At 44.6% G+C, this 20677-nt stretch overlaps 1 protein-coding gene across 1 annotated transcript in view; it reads left to right on the top strand.

The window, feature by feature from the left end:
* The window catches only part of tlcd2 (TLC domain containing 2), a gene marked incomplete at its 5' end in the record, with an annotated part of 247696 nt that extends 228159 nt beyond the window's left edge, over positions 1-19537 (top strand). The window contains one exon of the mRNA XM_084328424.1: positions 18724-19537. Coding sequence (XP_084184550.1) covers positions 18724-19125 — 402 coding nt within the window. The 3' untranslated portion in view covers positions 19126-19537. The remainder of the gene's footprint in view (positions 1-18723) is intronic.
* Positions 19538-20677: the final 1140 nt, after the last annotated feature.

Below are 20677 nucleotides of genomic sequence, written 5' to 3'. Positions count from 1 at the left end.
AGGGACCTGCTCAGATGCAGCCCTCACAACAGCAATTCTGTCATTTATCTTTGCGTGTGTATCATCTTTTTTCAGACAGACCAAACAAGCCTAGTGTCCTTGAACTTGAATACTGTACAATTGGCTTTGAGACAATACAAGCTGCAGCTCGCTCCATTTTAGGCAAGAAGTTCACCAGACATCCCAATCGGCAGACATTTACGACTACATGAACCTACTACCAGTATATCTCTTGTAACCTTGAGTGAGGAGTAACCTACCTTGTGTTTGACTTTTACTTGGTTACTGTGGGTCGTATAGTGTTGTTGTAGTTAAACAGTGTCATATAAACTACGTTCTGCTTATCGTGGGGTTATCAAGGTCAGGGTTAGGGTTGACTGTCATCGCATATAATGTTCAAACACCATAAAGAGGAAGGCACCGCCATAAAACTACATACAGTAAATACATACATGTACAAACGGACAGTGGTATTCCTGTGTGGGCCGCTTGTCCCCTATGACCCCTAAACTGACACAAGTTAGACCACAGAACCCCATTTCATAGGATTTTTGCTTTTAGATATTTTATTACAGAATTCTTTGTCTGTACTGTCAATCAATCAATCAATCAATCAATCAATCAAATGTATTTATATAGCACATTTAAACATGACACACCAAAGTGCTTCACAAAGGATGCTTGGTTCATACACATACAGCTCATTATAGTAATATTCCACAATTATTACATTGATAGTAATAATGGCACACAGTCATAAATTCACCAACATGCGCATTTGTTATACATGCAGGACTCTTTGAGACAGACGTATGCGTATTACCGCTGCCATGTTTGGCGCGGAGCACCCGGGGGGGGGGGGCGGGCGGGGGGTAAGGGGGGGCTGGGGGTTGACGAGACAGCCTTGGCTCCCCCCTCCAGCACGCATACAAGTTAGCTGCCATCACCAATGTGAGGCGCTGGGCCATACACGTAGGAGGGGGGGTGGGGGGAGGGGGGTGGGGGGAGGGGGCTGGGGGTACGGGGGCCGCATGCCACTCTTATCTCCAAGAGGGCCTTCGACTCCAGCAGCACTCAGTTCGACCTTGGAGTCATCCAGGAATTTGTTTTGTCTGACTGACTGGCAACATTTCCCCAGTCATGTCGATTTAAATTTGATTTTGAGTAGAGTGAATTATAACTCTATTGGTTTGAGTGGAGTGAGTTTTAACAACTCCGTCCAAATGCCTGAATGCATTAGTCCAAGTGTCCAAGTGTCTTAATCAGTTCATTTTGGTAGGTCCTGTGCACGGTAAACAGATCCAAAATCTTCTTATTGCAATCCCAAAAGCTTCGATAATCCAAATGTCCACGACTTCAAGTTAGTAGCCCGATTGAAATGTCGCAGAGGCAGAGAGGGTTAGCCTTATTCTGCTTCCTTGACGAAAATATGCAATCCACTGATTAGATCCATTTCGAGTTGATTTGAGTATAGTCCGACAACCGGCACAAAGCACAGAGCACAGCAGCGTCAGGCCAGCCTGGCAGCGCAGATTCTCACCGGGAGAGTGTAACGTGTGGAAGGTCGCACTACCTCTCTCCAGATCCTACCGGCGCTGTGCAGGCGCCCCGACCGAACTGTAGGGGTCGCTGTCCACAACGCCCAGGACCCACCCACGGCTTCCCTCCCCCTAACTCAGCCAAACGAGTTAGTATAGCGATCAGCCCAAGCCAAGGCAATGCTGACTCTCCGGGAGTCGAGACCGCAGCCTCTTGCATTGGTGATGAGCACAATCTCCGCTACGCCACCTGACCGCCCCAACTATTCCTCATTTTGATGAGGACATTTACATTTACAGCTAAGGGTAAGTGGTATTGTTCATCAAACAGTGTCGAACTTGAGTACTCTGAATGCATAGTAGTATAGACATATTAGCATGGTAGGTAGTAGTATATGGATACGGTAGTAGCATAGTAGATAGTATAGATATAGTAGCAATGTACATAATAGTAAAAGACAGTAAGGAGGTTATTTTTATTTACATTAAAAATTTTTCTCAGATATTAATTGAAGAGGTGTGTTTTTATTCCAGGACCCCCTGGAACCCCCCCAATGATCCATGGGGTTCCCCAGACCTCACTCTGAGAACCACTGCTCTATGCCTTGCTTAATGGATAGTTAATGTTTTATTTTTTGTTCAGACGATTCTTTGAATAATAATAGTGAATCGACATCATGAAGGCCAGCACGACTTGTCCCACAATTCTCACCACAATCACCATAGATGAGAGTAACTCTCAGTCACTAAACATTACCAGTGACTACATGTTGCTGCTGTAAGTTGGCTATAAGCAGAGAACGAAACCACACATTTCAGTTACACCTGATTGTTAAACTAGTATTCTCAGGCCAAAGAAAAACATCTGAATATCAAAATGAAAACACAAAAAAACCAACATGAATTATCAGCGCTCTCTCATAAAAACAAAGTGTCCCCTGGTTGTATGATATTACAAATGTCTTACAATTAAAGCATGAAATTCTTCTCGCAAATCGATAAATCCAATCACAGTGAAAAAGACGGAGGTGTTCTCATCTGAGTGTTTAATAACCGTTTGAAAGCGCCAACCTTACTGTATCTATGTGTGTGTACACCATTACTATTTGCTAATAAACTATAGATTTATAATATATATTATTAAATATATAGCCTACATGAAAGGAATGGGGTGTGCTGAGAGCAGAATGTAGATGTGTCCATTCTATTCCACTATAGCTATATCCGCACAATTGAGTTGACTTCTTAATTATGTATTTATTCATTGTCATTTACAGTGTTTGTAGAGCTTTTATTTATTTTCGGATATCATGATGCCTCAGCAAGACTATAAATGTAAAAAAAATAAAAGTATGATACAAATATTGTCATATTTATTATTATTATAATTATTTAATTCCGAGGATGTCTGTAGAATCGACATGAACACAATCACCATGATCTCTCCCAAATAAAGCCCTTAACTCTTTGACTGTCACCATCGTATATTCTATATTATAGCTAGGGAGACAATAGTATGGCTCATTTGAAAGGAAATATGTATACTCCAACAGGGAAAAAAAGATTTAGTTCTACATACCTTCGTTCCTGCGCTATCCCATGCTAAAAATCATCCCGTTTCAAAATAATCCAGTTTTGTTTAGTGCGCATTTCATGCGGGTTGCTCACCCTGGGGGGGGGGGGGGGGGGGGTCCCTTCGCGTAATCGTTTTCTGGGATCATTACAAAGGCATGTTTTATGATGGGGTTCGGTAAAATAGACGTTACCTTTGTCAGCAGGTCCACCTAAACTCTGTCCACTCTTGCTCCGAAGTGTCTTGGGTCAGAACAATAAATAATGTTAGTTGGCCCTGGCAGCGCCCAACAGATAACGTTATCGTTACATCCAAACAGCCTGTTTGAAAATACTAGAATCCAACATAGTCTGCTGAAAACGCACCTTATGCTATGGATGGATCGTCACCATTTGTCCTCTTCATAATAATCTCCAATAGTTTGCTCGTCTAGGTGATCGACATTGCCGAACGTTAGTTGGCCCTAGTCTGGAGTGCTCTCAACTCTAGTGTCGGCGACTACCACGGAGCGGTGAACAGATGTTACATGCTCGGTCGGTTTGACTATAGTATTTTTATGATTTACCAGAAGTGCTGAGTCCAATATAGTCTGGTGAAAACGCACCTTATCACCCATAAGTGTGATTGTTTTGTCCTCTTCATAATAATCTCCAATAGTTTGCTCGCCATTGCATAGACAGTCCGTAGGCTAGTGGTAGCCAGCAGTGAGTGAGCCAGCAGTGAGTGAGCAACCCCCTTCAGCAAGCCCAGTTCAAAAGGTAGGCGAGGTAGGACTGTTTAGAATAATAATAATACAATTTTATAAAAAAATTAAAAAAACAGTATTCTAGTTTTTGGCGGCCAATGGTTGGCTTTGAAAAACGAGAATACTTGTTTTTGGCGTTCAATGAGTTAAGAACACGGCGCACCGTGCACAGTTGTGACTTACGACTGCTCTTCTGTGATCGTAAATCCTGCTCTTAGCTGCGAGCGAATCCCCGAGAAGGAACAGTGTTTCCCATTAATTACCTTAATTAGTCCCGCCACAGTTTTATAATGAACCAAAAAAAATTTAAAAGAAGAAAATACTTTTTTAAATATAAAGTTTGCCAATAGGGATGTATCTAAAAAATGTTTTCTAAAAAATAAACCAGTTCAACACGGGTAACCACTTTTGCTTCATTTCTTTGATGGCTCAAATGTATGCTCTAGTCCAGTGGTTCTCAAACCTCTCCTCGAGACATCCCGGCCGTTCCATGTATTTGTTAAATTCCACCACCAGCACACCTGATTCAACTAATAAAGGGCTAGTTAAGTTGAATCAGGTGTGCTGGTGGTGGAATTTAACAAATACATTGAATGGCTGGGGTGCTTCGAGGAGAGGATTGGGAAGCACTAGTCTTTAACTTAACTTTAAAATTAAACCACAGTCTCACAAAATCCTGTGGGAAACACTGGGTTCATGAATGCCAAAATCGTCCCGAAAAGGTTGTAAGTGGAGCTACAATGAAATTTGCTCATTGATGAATGAGGACCATTGTCTTGAGTGACATATAAGGTCATATGCTTTTTTTATGCCATTTGAGCAATTTTTCCCAAATGAAAAATGTCAGCGAGAGTTTTAATTTATTATTTTCAGTACTTCTTTGTATAGAACTCACAGACAAAGGTCTGCTTTTGCAACACTTGTTGCTCCTTCAGGCGTGTGGACACACACACACACACACACACACACACACACACACACACACACACACACACACACACACACACACACACACCTCATTAGCTGAAAGCAGTATGGGATTAAAGGATGGTTTATGATGATTAAAGGTGTGTGTGTGTGTGTGTGTGTGTGACGTGAGTGTGTGTGTGTGTGTGTGTGTGTGTGTGTGTGTGTGTGAGACGTGAGTGTGTGTGTGTGTGTGTGTGTGTGTGTGTGTGTGTGTGTGTGTGTGTGTGTGTGTGTGTGTGTGTGTGTGTGTGTGGCACAGCAGTAGAGGCTATACAGCACTTAAGTATGAAAGGCTTCATTTCTCTTAGCAGTGGCTTGTAGACCTACTGTAGGAAGGTTCAACTGATAACCAGGTTGCTGGTTTTATTACAGGTGTGTTCCAGCTGGTATTAGGCCTACATAGGGGAGGATACACATTCAGCAATACTGTATGGGATGCTAGGCTGATACCAGGATAAAAGAGGCTACTGGTGTCAGGACTGAAACTCCACACCAAGAGTAACATGTAACTGCAGTACCTGCAGGCAGCTGTAGCCAGAGAAGTGACTTGTGACCAGAAGGTCGCCGGTTAGGTCCCCCATATTGGCAGTATCACACTACAAGTACCACACTACACTTTGACACTACAGTACCACACTACAGTATCACACTACAAGTACCACACTACACTATGACACTACAGTACCACACTACAGTATCACACTACAGTATCACACTATAGTACCACACTACAGTACCACACTACAGTATTGTAGGAGTGCGGAACAAACAGACTGCCAGACGGTTGTTTAGATGCAATACACGTAACGTCTCATGTTTACTTCCCACTTCCTTAATACAAACTAATACGTCATCACGTCAACCCGTGTGACTACATAACGTCAATGCCCTCTAACCACACCCTGTGCATACATTGAACATGGAGGTGACAGAATATGAATGTGAATTCTATTGTCCATTATTGTCCCCCACATGCGCCCCCCCAGAATTCACAAGAACTGGCAGCATGAGCCGTTGAGGACCCCGTAAAATCCTGCCGAAGCGGCTTCGGGTGTCCAGAGTCTGTGTAGCGACGGGACCAGTTACCATCGGAGGGTGGTCTGAGGACTTAACGGCCAGGGGGAAACCCTGTGTCATGGTGGAACCCGTAGACCCCGGAGGGCGGTCGGAGGTTTTGATGGCGGCTGAGCTACAGGAACTGGACGGTCCAGGTCCACATGAGCCGGTTTCAGACGGTCCACTGAAATGTGATCCGGTTTCCCTCCTATTTCGACTACAAATGACTTGTCCCCTGTCTCCAGAACCCGAAAAGGCCCCTCATATGGTGGCCGTAGTGGCGACCGATGGGCATCATGGCGGACAAAGACGTACTTTGCTGTATGGAGATCAGGTGGAATATAAACCTGGGGCACAATGTGCTGTGATGTAGGCACCGGCCTAAATACCTTGGCATTGTCCAGGAAAACAGACCGTTGCTGGCCAGCAGACCAAGGCGTTGTGGTGTTGGGCATGAAATCCCCGGGGACTCGCAATGGCTGCCCATAAACCAGTTCGGCTGAGGAGGACTGAAGATCTTCCTTAGGGGCTGAACGGAGGCCCAGCATGACCCACAGAAGTCTGTCAACCCACCCATTGTCCCGAAGACTGGCCCTGAATGCGGCCTTCATTGACCTATGAAACCTCTCGCACAGTCCATTGGCTTGAGGGTGATAAGCCGCTGTACGGTGCAGCTTTACCCCGAGACCCTGGGCCACAGCATTCCAGAGCTCCGATGTAAACTGAGGCCCCCGGTCGGAGGTTATATCCGATGGAGCTCCAAAACGGGCAACCCAGGTGCCGATGAATGCTTGTGCAATGTCGGCAGATGTAGTTGAAGATAGTGGCACGGCCTCTGGCCAACGGGTTGTCCTGTCAATCATGGTAAGGAGGTGGGTGCAACCGTGTGATGGTGGCAGTGGCCCAACCAAGTCTATGTGCACATGATCAAACCGCCTTTCAGGCACATTGAAAGGGGTTAGTGGGGCCTTGGTGTGGCGGTGTACCTTGGCCCGTTGACACTCTAGACAAGCATTAGCCCAATCCCGAACATCCTTTTTAAGACCGTGCCAGACGAACTTGGCTGCCACCAACAGCTGAGATGGTTTCCTGCCCGGGTGAGAAAGGCAGTGAAGGGCGTCGAAAACACGCCTCCTCCAAGCGGCAGGGACAACAGGGCGAGGCTGCCCAAGTGAGATGTCACACAGGAGCGTAGAACCAGTGTCATTAAAAGAGATGTCCACCAACTGAAGGCCTGTATCGGTGGTCCTACATGCCTGGACGTCCTCGTCGGAAAGCTGATCGGCTGCCATCTGTGCATAATCAATCCCGAGGTGGACCGTACTGATGATAGCACGAGAGAGGCAGTCTGCGACAGGGTTGTCCTTCCCGGCCACATGTTGGATGTCTGTTGTAAACTCCGAGATGGAGGACAACTGGCGTTGCTGGCGAGCGGACCATGGCTCTGAGACCTTGGCCATAGCAAAGGTCAACGGTTTGTGATCGACAAATGCTGTGAATGGTCGGCCCTCCAACAGGAAACGGAAATGCCGTACCGCCAGATAGAGGCTGAGGAGCTCCCGGTCAAAGGTGCTGTAATTGCGCTCACTGGCTCTGAGCTGCCGACTAAAAAAAGCAAGGGGTTGCCAGTGACCATCGACTAGCTGCTCATACACTGCCCCAACAGCATAATCCGATGCGTCGGTTGTGAGAGCGATCTGCGCCTCAGGTAATGGGTGCGCCAACATGGCCGCCGTAGCCAGGGCTTGTTTGGTGTTTTTAAAAGCTCCCTCCATCTCCACTGTCCAAGTGAGAGTGAGCTTAGCAGGTTTGCCCTTGAGTGCCTCGTAGAGGGGCTGCATGAGCTGGGCTGCGCCAGGCACAAAGCGATGATAAAAATTCACCATACCCAAAAAATCCTGTAGTGCCCGGACGGTGGAGGGCTGCGGAAACTCGCTCACAGCCTGCACTTTCGATGGCAGAGGCACTGCCCCATCCTTTGTGATGCGGTGCCCGAGGAAATCAATTATTCGCAGTCCAAACTGGCACTTGGCTGGGTTAAGAATCAAGCCATGCTGACTCAGGCGCTCAAAAAGTGTGCGGAGGTGAACCATGTGTTCAGCCCTGGAGGAGCTGGCGTTGAGGATGTCATCTAAATAAATGAACAGGAAAGGCAGGTCCCTTAACACACTGTCCATGAGGCGCTGAAATGCTTGGGCAGCGTTCTTGAGCCCAAAAGGCATGCGGAGGAACTCAAAGAGCCCAAAAGGGGTGATTACCGCTGTCTTGGAAATGTCCTGTGACTGCACCGGCACCTGGTGATAACCACGAACCAGGTCCACTTTAGAAAATATGACCTTCCCCGCAAGGCGAGATGAAAAGTCCTGAATGTGTGGTATAGGATAGCGGTCAGGGGTCGTAGCATCATTCAGGCGGCGATAATCACCACATGGGCGCCAACCTCCGGCGGCCTTTGGCACCATATGGAGTGGCGAGGCCCAGGGGCTATTGGACCGGCGCACTATGCCGAGGCACTCCATCGCCTCAAACTCCGCCTTAGCAATAGCCAGTTTACCTGGATCCAGGCGCCGTGCACGGGCATGTACTGGCGGGCCTGCAGTCGGTATATAATGTTCCACACCGTGCTTAGCTGTAGCTGCTGAAAAAGTTGGCATGGTAAGAACTGGGAACTCAGCCAACATACTCAAGAACTCAGAGGCAGTAAGGGTACTGGACAGCCTTGAGGAGCTAGAACCACTGAGTTCACATGGGAATGAGCTAAAAGTCTCTGCGCTGACCAAGCGCCGGTTTTTAATGTCCACCAGCAGCCCATGGGCACACAAAAAATCTGCACCTAACAATGGGTTAGACACCTCAGCGGTAACAAACGTCCATGAGAAATGTACCACTACTACAGTACCACACTATAGTACCACACTACAGTACCACACTATAGTACCACACTACAGTACCACACTATAGTACCACACTACAGTACCACACTATAGTACCACACTACAGTACCACACTACAGTACCACACTATAGTACCACACTACAGTACCACACTATAGTACCACACTACAGTACCACACTATAGTACCACACTACAGTACCACACTATAGTACCACACTACAGTACCACACTACAGTACCACACTATAGTACCACACTATAGTACCACACTATAGTACCACACTATAGTACCACACTACAGTACCACACTACAGTACCACACTATAGTACCACACTATAGTACCACACTATAGTACCACACTATAGTACCACACTATAGTACCACACTATAGTACCACACTATAGTACCACACTACAGTACCACACTACAGTACCACACTACAGTACCACACTACAGTACCACACTATAGTACCACACTACAGTACCACACTACAGTATCACACTACAGTACCACACTATAGTACCACACTATAGTACCACACTATAGTACCACACTACAGTACCACACTACAGTACCACACTACAGTACCACACTATAGTACCACACTATAGTACCACACTATAGTACCACACTATAGTACCACACTACAGTACCACACTACAGTACCACACTACAATACCACACTATAGTACCACACTATAGTACCACACTACAGTACCACACTACAGTACCACACTACAGTACCACACTATAGTACCACACTACAGTACCACACTATAGTACCACACTATAGTACCACACTACAGTACCACACTACAGTACCACACTATAGTACCACACTACAGTACCACACTATAGTACCACACTACAGTACCACACTATAGTACCACACTATAGTACCACACTACAGTACCACACTACAGTACCACACTACAGTACCACACTATAGTACCACACTACAGTACCACACTATAGTACCACACTATAGTACCACACTATAGTACCACACTACAATACCACACTATAGTACCACACTACAGTACCACACTATAGTACCACACTACAGTACCACACTATAGTACCACACTACAGTACCACACTACAGTACCACACTATAGTACCACACTACAGTACCACACTACAGTACCACACTATAGTACCACACTATAGTACCACACTACAGTACCACACTACAGTACCACACTACAGTACCACACTATAGTACCACACTACAGTACCACACTATAGTACCACACTACAGTACCACACTATAGTACCACACTATAGTACCACACTACAGTACCACACTACAGTACCACACTACAGTACCACACTATAGTACCACACTACAGTACCACACTATAGTACCACACTATAGTACCACACTATAGTACCACACTATAGTACCACACTATAGTACCACACTACAATACCACACTATAGTACCACACTACAATACCACACTATAGTACCACACTACAGTACCACACTATAGTACCACACTACAGTACCACACTACAGTACCACACTACAGTACCACACTATAGTACCACACTACAGTACCACACTATAGTACCACACTATAGTACCACACTATAGTACCACACTACAATACCACACTATAGTACCACACTACAGTACCACACTATAGTACCACACTATAGTACCACACTACAGTACCACACTACAGTACCACACTACAGTACCACACTATAGTACCACACTACAGTACCACACTATAGTACCACACTATAGTACCACACTACAGTACCACACTATAGTACCACACTATAGTACCACACTATAGTACCACACTACAATACCACACTACAGTACCACACTACAGTACCACACTATAGTACCACACTATAGTACCACACTATAGTACCACACTACAGTACCACACTATAGTACCACACTACAGTACCACACTATAGTACCACACTACAGTACCACACTACAGTACCACACTACAGTACCACACTATAGTACCACACTACAGTACCACACTATAGTACCACACTATAGTACCACACTACAGTACCACACTATAGTACCACACTACAGTACCACACTACAGTACCACACTATAGTACCACACTACAGTACCACACTACAGTACCACACTACAGTACCACACTATAGTACCACACTATAGTACCACACTATAGTACCACACTACAGTACCACACTACAGTACCACACTACAGTACCACACTATAGTACCACACTATAGTACCACACTACAGTACCACACTATAGTACCACACTATAGTACCACACTATAGTACCACACTATAGTACCACACTACAATACCACACTACAGTACCACACTACAGTACCACACTATAGTACCACACTATAGTACCACACTACAGTACCACACTATAGTACCACACTACAGTACCACACTACAGTACCACACTACAGTACCACACTATAGTACCACACTATAGTACCACACTATAGTACCACACTATAGTACCACACTACAGTACCACACTATAGTACCACACTACAGTACCACACTACAGTACCACACTATAGTACCACACTACAGTACCACACTATAGTACCACACTACAGTACCACACTACAGTACCACACTATATTACCACACTACAGTACCACACTACAGTACCACACTACAGTACCACACTATAGTACCACACTATAGTACCGCACTACAGTACCACACTACAATATCACACTATAGTACCACACTATAGTACCACACTACAGTACCACACTACAGTACCACACTACAGTACCACACTACAGTACCACACTACAGTACCACACTACAGTACCACACTATAGTACCACACTACAGTACCACACTATAGTACCACACTACAGTACCACACTACAGTACCACACTACAGTACCACACTACAGTACCACACTACAATACCACACTACAGTACCACACTACAGTACCACACTACAGTATCACACTACAGTACCACACTATAGTACCACACTATAGTACCACACTACAGTACCACACTACAGTATCACACTACAGTACCACACTATAGTACCACACTACAGTACCACACTATAGTACCACACTATAGTACCACACTACAGTACCACACTATATTACCACACTACAGTACCACACTACAGTACCACACTATAGTACCACACTACAGTACCACACTACAGTACCACACTACAGTACCACACTATAGTACCACACTATAGTACCACACTATAGTATCACACTATAGTACCACACTATAGTACCACACTATAGTACCACACTATAGTACCACACTACAGTACCACACTATAGTACCACACTACAGTACCACACTACAGTACCACACTATAGTACCACACTACAGTACCACACTATAGTACCACACTACAGTACCACACTACAGTACCACACTATATTACCACACTACAGTACCACACTACAGTACCACACTACAATATCACACTACAGTACCACACTATAGTACCACACTACAGTACCACACTACAGTACCACACTATATTACCACACTACAGTACCACACTATAGTACCACACTACAGTACCACACTACAGTATCACACTACAGTACCACACTATATTACCACACTACAGTATCACACTATAGTACCACACTACAGTACCACACTACAGTACCACACTACAGTACCACACTATAGTACCACACTATAGTATCACACTACAGTACCACACTACAGTACCACACTACAGTACCACACTACAGTACCACACTATAGTACCACACTACAGTACCACACTACAGTACCACACTACAGTACCACACTACAGTATCACACTACAGTACCACACTACAGTACCACACTACAATACCACACTACAGTACCACACTATAGTACCACACTACAGTACCACACTACAGTATCACACTACAGTACCACACTACAGTATCACACTACAGTACCACACTATAGTACCACACTATAGTACCACACTACAGTACCACACTACAATACCACACTACAGTACCACACTACAGTACCACACTATAGTACCACACTACAGTATCACACTACAGTACCACACTACAGTACCACACTATAGTACCACACTACAGTATCACACTACAGTACCACACTACAGTACCACACTATAGTACCACACTACAGTACCACACTACAGTACCACACTACAGTACCACACTACAGTACCACACTATAGTACCACACTATAGTACCACACTATAGTACCACACTACAGTACCACACTACAGTACCACACTACAATACCACACTACAGTACCACACTATAGTACCACACTACAATACCACACTATAGTACCACACTATAGTACCACACTACAGTACCACACTATAGTACCACACTATAGTACCACACTACAGTACCACACTACAGTACCACACTATAGTACCACACTATAGTACCACACTACAGTACCACACTACAGTACCACACTACAGTACCACACTATAGTACCACACTATAGTACCACACTACAGTACCACACTACAGTACCACACTATAGTACCACACTACAGTACCACACTATAGTACCACACTACAATACCACACTACAGTACCACACTACAGTACCACACTACAGTACCACACTACAGTACCACACTACAGTACCACACTATAGTACCACACTACAGTACCACACTACAGTACCACACTACAGTACCACACTACAGTACCACACTACAGTATCACACTACAGTACCACACTACAGTACCACACTACAGTACCACACTACAGTACCACACTATAGTACCACACTACAGTATCACACTACAGTACCACACTATAGTACCACACTACAGTACCACACTATAGTACCACACTATAGTACCACACTACAATACCACACTACAGTACCACACTACAGTACCACACTATAGTACCACACTACAGTACCACACTATAGTACCACACTACAGTACCACACTACAATACCACACTACAGTACCACACTACAGTACCACACTACAGTACCACACTATAGTACCACACTACAGTACCACACTACAATACCACACTACAGTATCACACTACAGTACCACACTACAGTACCACACTATAGTACCACACTATAGTACCACACTACAGTACCACACTACAATATCACACTACAGTACCACACTACAATATCACACTACAGTACCACACTACAGTACCACACTACAATATCACACTACAGTACCACACTACAGTACCACACTACAATATCACACTACAGTATCACACTACAGTACCACACTATAGTACCACACTACAGTACCACACTACAATATCACACTACAGTACCACACTATAGTACCACACTATAGTACCACACTACAGTACCACACTACAGTACCACACTACAGTACCACACTATAGTACCACACTACAGTATCACACTACAGTACCACACTATAGTACCACACTATAGTACCACACTACAGTATCACACTACAGTACCACACTATAGTACCACACTATAGTACCACACTATAGTACCACACTACAGTATCACACTACAGTACCACACTACAGTACCACACTACAGTACCACACTATAGTACCACACTACAGTACCACACTATAGTACCACACTACAGTACCACACTATAGTACCACACTACAGTACCACACTATAGTACCACACTACAGTACCACACTACAGTATCACACTACAGTACCACACTACAGTACCACACTATAGTACCACACTACAGTACCACACTACAGTACCACACTATAGTACCACACTACAGTACCACACTACAGTACCACACTATAGTATCACACTACAATACCACACTACAGTACCACACTATAGTATCACACTACAATACCACACTACAGTACCACACTACAGTACCACACTACAGTACCACACTACAGTACCACACTACAGTATCACACTATAGTACCACACTACAGTACCACACTACAATACCACACTATAGTATCACACTACAATACCACACTACAGTACCACACTATAGTACCACACTACAGTACCACACTACAGTACCACACTACAGTACCACACTACAGTACCACACTACAGTACCACACTACAGTACCACACTACAGTACCACACTATAGTATCACACTACAATACCACACTACAGTACCACACTACAGTACCACACTACAATATCACACTACAGTACCACACTATAGTATCACACTACAGTACCACACTATAGTATCACACTACAGTACCACACTACAGTACCACACTATAGTATCACACTATAGTACCACACTACAGTACCACACTATATTATACCACTCTCCACACTTCATCTAACATCATGGCTGCTCAATGATCTTCCTAGCTTCAGATTAAACTAAAATCTATGTTTTAATTCCAAGATGAGATAATATACGTATATTTTTTATATAAATAAAAAGAACAGACTGGCAGGTGTATGTCGATCCAAACATGGCCAGGAAGAACATTGCCAGCCTTTTGATGTTCTTGAAGTTGGACTCGGACACGATGTTGGACCATAATTCACAAACTGTCGCGTGACAGTGTTACACTTTCAGCACCTCTGAAGTAGACAGCTTCACCATCTCCAGTTGGAGAGATCCTTCGTGTCCTTCCTGTTACATAATAAAAGTTCTCTACGAATTTCATAATAAAAGCGCTATTGGCATATGTAACTGAGGGGTACAATTCCCTGACTGTATTAATCAAGTATGGTATCATTAAACCACTACCGTCTTATGTACATTATACTGGCCATACCGTACACGAGTATATGATGAGAACACTTCCCCACAATGAATCGGTTCTACACAAAGTTGTCTTTAAGTATTTATTAGCAGCAAGAATACATAATATACTTTACTTGAATGCGCTTATAAGGCAAAGGAATGTGCGTAGGCAAATCAATAATGAATGTCCATTCTCTGGTTACGCATGAAATAAGAATACAACCTGAATATTAGGAATTATATCTATTGTACTCTGGTAAGGTAGCAGGGGATACTGGTAGAGGGTTCCCACCGGTTGTAAGCCAGCAGGGGGAGGCAATGCTCTAATGCAAAGTCTGGTTCCACGGGGACTCAATAAGCTCTTGCTCGGGGAGGCGTATTACTCCCTGGATCAGCGGACGAAAGGCAGCCGCTGTAATCCCAGTATGCGCGCAGCACAGGTGGAAGCCGGTCAGCCTCTCCAATAGAGACGGGCTCGAATGATGGTCCTCACGGGCAGGTCCCACAGCAGTGGGTGTAGACGATTCTTATCCGCTCCAGCAGCCTGGTACAAAGCAATAATAATAATCCAGTCGGAAAGGGGCTCCGCATTCACCGGTGCAGATCCTCCGGTGCGCGGTACTCCACACCAACCAAGTTGAACTTGACGTTACTCAACCAAGCTCTGATACTCCACTATCCTATTCGCACGCGGCTATAAGTGCTCTATTTAGACACACAATTGCTCACTTCACTTGGTCTTTGACTCGTGATGAAGGCTTACTAGTAAGGAGCGAACGATACGTTGAACAAACGTATTAGGATAAAACAAGACTCTATTTTGGGGCAATACGGGCCCTACTTCACCGCACGTTGCATAGTGGGTGAGGCTTCACTTGGGTAACTCGAACTCGAACTGAACGGACTGCGGACTGAACTACTTCTGTATTCACCTGCGCCATATTTATATGTTGGGCGAACAAACTAGTACCAGCCCCACCTCTGTCTCGTAGTCCTGGGCAGAACCGGGCATGTACAGACATGTCCTGACGGTAGCTTTGAACTCGACTCTGGGGGTAAGACACTGGCGCTGGTGGAACGCTATCCAATAAGAGAACGAAATATTATGGTCTGTAGGCTACTAGGTTAAAGGGATATTCCGTGTATATGTACAAAGAATACACAAGGGATATCAAACGATATACAAATATTATGCAATATATATCAATCAATAAATACATATATTCGGTTTAATCTGACCCTTTGTAACAGCATAGGAGAAACGTACATAGTACATTTGTTTTGCTTTTCCCTCACGGGCCTGATGTGGCCTGCAGGCCGCCTATTGGTAACCCGTGCCCTATAGTGTATTTGATCATACTGTATATCACTGCCATCATGGCCTAGTATCTCCAAATATTCCACCTTTCAGCAAGTAAGAAAAACAGCCTTATTTTCAGATTGATGGCCATGCATTTTTTAAACTAGCTAATAATGGGTTTCATGAGTCCTGTGGTCATGGACATTAAACAATATTACTATTGTATTATGCACAATCGTTGCGGGCAAGACCCCCCGCATTTCATTGTATACTTGTATGCCGTGACAAATAAAACTCTTGACTATTGACTTGACTTGATTAAAGCTGCAGTATTCAGTTTTGGGTTGGGTATTTTTTATCGCATAATTTATTTATTTATTTTGAGGGGTGGAGGTATTTTATGAATATATCTTCTATTTTTTTTATCTTTTTCTCCTCCTTTTTCTGTGTTTTTCTCCCATCCCAATTTAGTCGTGCCAATTCCCCCCTCCCCTGTCTTGATCGTTGCTCGCATGTGCCCCCCACTGGTTGGTCGTAGGGAGGGTTGATAGATACTATCGCATGTCCCCTCCGATACATGCGGAGTCAGCCAGCCACATCTTTTCACCTGCCAGCGCGGACTCTCATTGGCGAGGTGTAACGTGTGGGAGGCTCACACTACCCTCGCCATCTCCTGTCCTTGCTGTGCAGGCGCCCTGACCGACCTGTAGGAGTCGCTGTTTACAACGACCAGATTACCACCCATCGACTCCCCTCCCGCTGACTCTGCCAATTGAGTCAGTATGACGGCCGGCCCAAGCCGGAGGCAACGCTGACAGCCGGATTCCATACCGGTGTCTCTTGCATTGGTGACGAGCGCTTAGACCGCTGCGCCACCCAGCCGCCCTTTATGAATATATTTTCATAACTGAATGAACAAACTGTCAGAGTAGAATTGTGTGTGTAGAACACTGGAGGCAGAAAGCTAGCTAGAAAACGTTGTTTACGTTAAAAACTACAAGGCATTCAACCAACATCAATGTAGTGGTACAACTAGAGCTCTGTTTACTGTATTTCCTCCTATGTGAGACTGGCATTAGGTGCTGCCACCTTGTGGAATGTCAGTATTACTGCAACAACCCTCATAAGCATTTACTTGGCAGGAGATGGTCATGGTGACCTTCCGAACACTGTCACTCAGCAAGCATTCACTGTCATACTCTCTCAAAGATGGAAGTCCTTTTGACACAGCAGGTAACTCTACAACCTAGTCCTAGAGCCTTTAAAAATGGCTCATAATATTAGCGTAAAGAATCATGTTGCTATATAAATGCACCATTTACCATTTATAATGGACCAGCATTTATATGTGCAATTTTTATATTTGGTATAAAAAAGTACATACGATTGACAATGACGTTGTGAAAATGCATGTACCTTAAAATACAATATACCCTTTAAACCCTTGGTTGAAATGGACATTGGATTTTTAAATAATGATTTAGAATAGATTCAACTGATCTGACCCGACCCATAGATACAAATACCAAGGTGCTGTTGTGTGCGACATCCAGTGACTGACTGACTGACTGACTCTCTCTCTCTCTCTCTCTCTCTCTCTCTCTCTCTCTCTCTCTCTCTCTCTCTCTCTCTCTTTCTCTCTCTCTCTCTCTCTCTCTCTCTCTCTCTCTCTCTCTCTGTCTCTCTCTCTCTCTGTGGACTTACACTCTCTCTCTCTTTCCCTCTCTCTATCTCCCTTCCTCCCTTTCTCTCTCCCCCTCTCTCTCTACCTCCCTTCCCACCCCATCTCTTTCCCTCTCTCTCTCTCTGGACATACTCTCCTTCTCTCTCTCTCTCTCTCCTTCTCTCTCTCTCTCTCTCTCTCTCTCTCTCTCTCTCTCTCTCTCTCTCTCTCTCTCTCTCTCTCTCTCTCTCCACCCTCTACCCCCCTCCCCACTGCAGGTGATCACATGCTTTGGCATCTCGGTGTTGTCCTGCCACTATGTGGGCTTCGCCGTGGTGGCGCTGCTGGTGGAGATCAACTCTGTGTTCCTGCACCTGCGCCAGGTGCTACGCATGGCCGGCCTGGCGGCAGGCACCCTCTACCGTGTCAACAGCATGGTGAACCTGGGCACCTACGTGGTGTTCCGCATCAACACGCTGGCGTGGATGACCCGCTGGCTGGTGCTCAATCGCGACAACGTGCCCCTGGTGGCCTACACGGCGGGCAGCGTGGGGCTGGCCATTGTCACCGCCATGAACATTGTGCTCTTCTACCGCCTGCTGAGGAGCGACTTCCTTAAGGGGGGCAGCAATGCCAACGCCACCACCACCATCTGCGAGGCTAAGGAGAAGGACATGTAGGGAGGTGGTTGGGTATAAATACATGCTACATACTGGACTTACACACTCTGCTGCGGCCCTTGGTTTTGGTCGACATGGACACCATAGTGCTCTAAGCTAAAGGAAATGGGAGGGGGGGTGTTGGAGGGTTGTCTATACACACATACACACTCAAAAAAACATGGATATACTGTACATATACTCATACTCAGCTACAAAGAACATAGGAGTACACATACGGTGCTCTAACCAAATGGCCCCACTTCAGCCACTCCCCTATCTCCACTGGGATGGTGTAGCCAGGTACAACTCACACACACATTATGCAGGTAGGTAGATTTACCCTGGACTTTTTCAGTCATGTCAGTTGTATTTTTAACAGATGGCGTGTTGTGAGGCAGCGTACCTCTTGTCAAGTTAGGATACACTTGAGTGCCCCCTATTGGCTTGATCTTGTAAGGCACAGTTCTTCCCTTACAAAAAAGTATCATGGTAGTTTGATGGTAGTATTTTCAGTTTTACCATGGTACTGGCTATTGTATAAATAACTTACCAATTTACCTCACTTTTGTTACGACTTTTGTACTTAAATATTAACATATATACATGTAATTTATACCATGAAACCGATGGTATTTACATAATTATTTGGTCACTACCATGGACCAGAAATTATGTAAATGCCATGATACTTTTGACCCTGCAATGCAAAGCATCTAAAACATCCTCTTTTGCTATTAGCTAGTATTAGCACTAACATTACTTACCAAATATTAGAGCTAATGTCAGCTACCAAATGTTGTAGCTAACTCTTAACAATTAACACTAATTGGCAGTAGCTGTAACATTTGGTAGCTGACATAGCAGCTCTGTTTGGCAGGAAATGTTAGAGCTAATGCTTGCTCACAGTCAAATATGCTTTGCATTGTGTGATAGATGGAAACATTTTAATGATATCATTAATGGGGGCAGCCATACATAATACAATTCCCATGTTGCCCTAATCAAAAATTGGTGCTTCGGTCAGAATGATATCTGTTGTGCTAGCAGCACTCAAATGGTTATGCGACAAATGCTAACTGATAATGTCAGGATGGTGGAAAGACAAATGTGGAAACGTTTTTGCCCACGTGACAAAGTGCCTTGTGAAGGAAAATACAGACTAACATTCAAAATGTCACTGTATCCCTTAGTTTAGCATATCATGAACACACACACCAATATGAAGTAGGCTAGCTGTGTAAACAAAGCCAAAACCTAGCTAGGCTAAAGCTAAACCACAAGAAGATCCAATTTAGCCATGTATATAATCTATATTATATTGTGGGACATAAATTAAATATGAATGATCTCACAATTAGAGGTTTCATACCACTGAATAATACAGTACTATAGGAATCTTTGAACCGTGTCTTGTTGAACGTTGTTTAACACTAGCGCAAGAGAACTACAGACGTTGCTGTCTTTTGCCAAGCCTCTCGTCAACTAAAAACCACCTGCTACCTCAGAAGGCCTGTAGCAGTCCTTTGTCTCTCTCTAACATAAGCTTTGCTGTCGTTGTTTATAAGGGTTT

Source organism: Notolepis coatsorum (assembly GCF_963971535.1).
Source record: "Notolepis coatsorum genome assembly, chromosome: 1".
Lineage (NCBI taxonomy): Eukaryota > Metazoa > Chordata > Actinopteri > Aulopiformes > Paralepididae > Notolepis > Notolepis coatsorum.
This window is presented reverse-complemented; position numbering and strand designations above follow the sequence as displayed.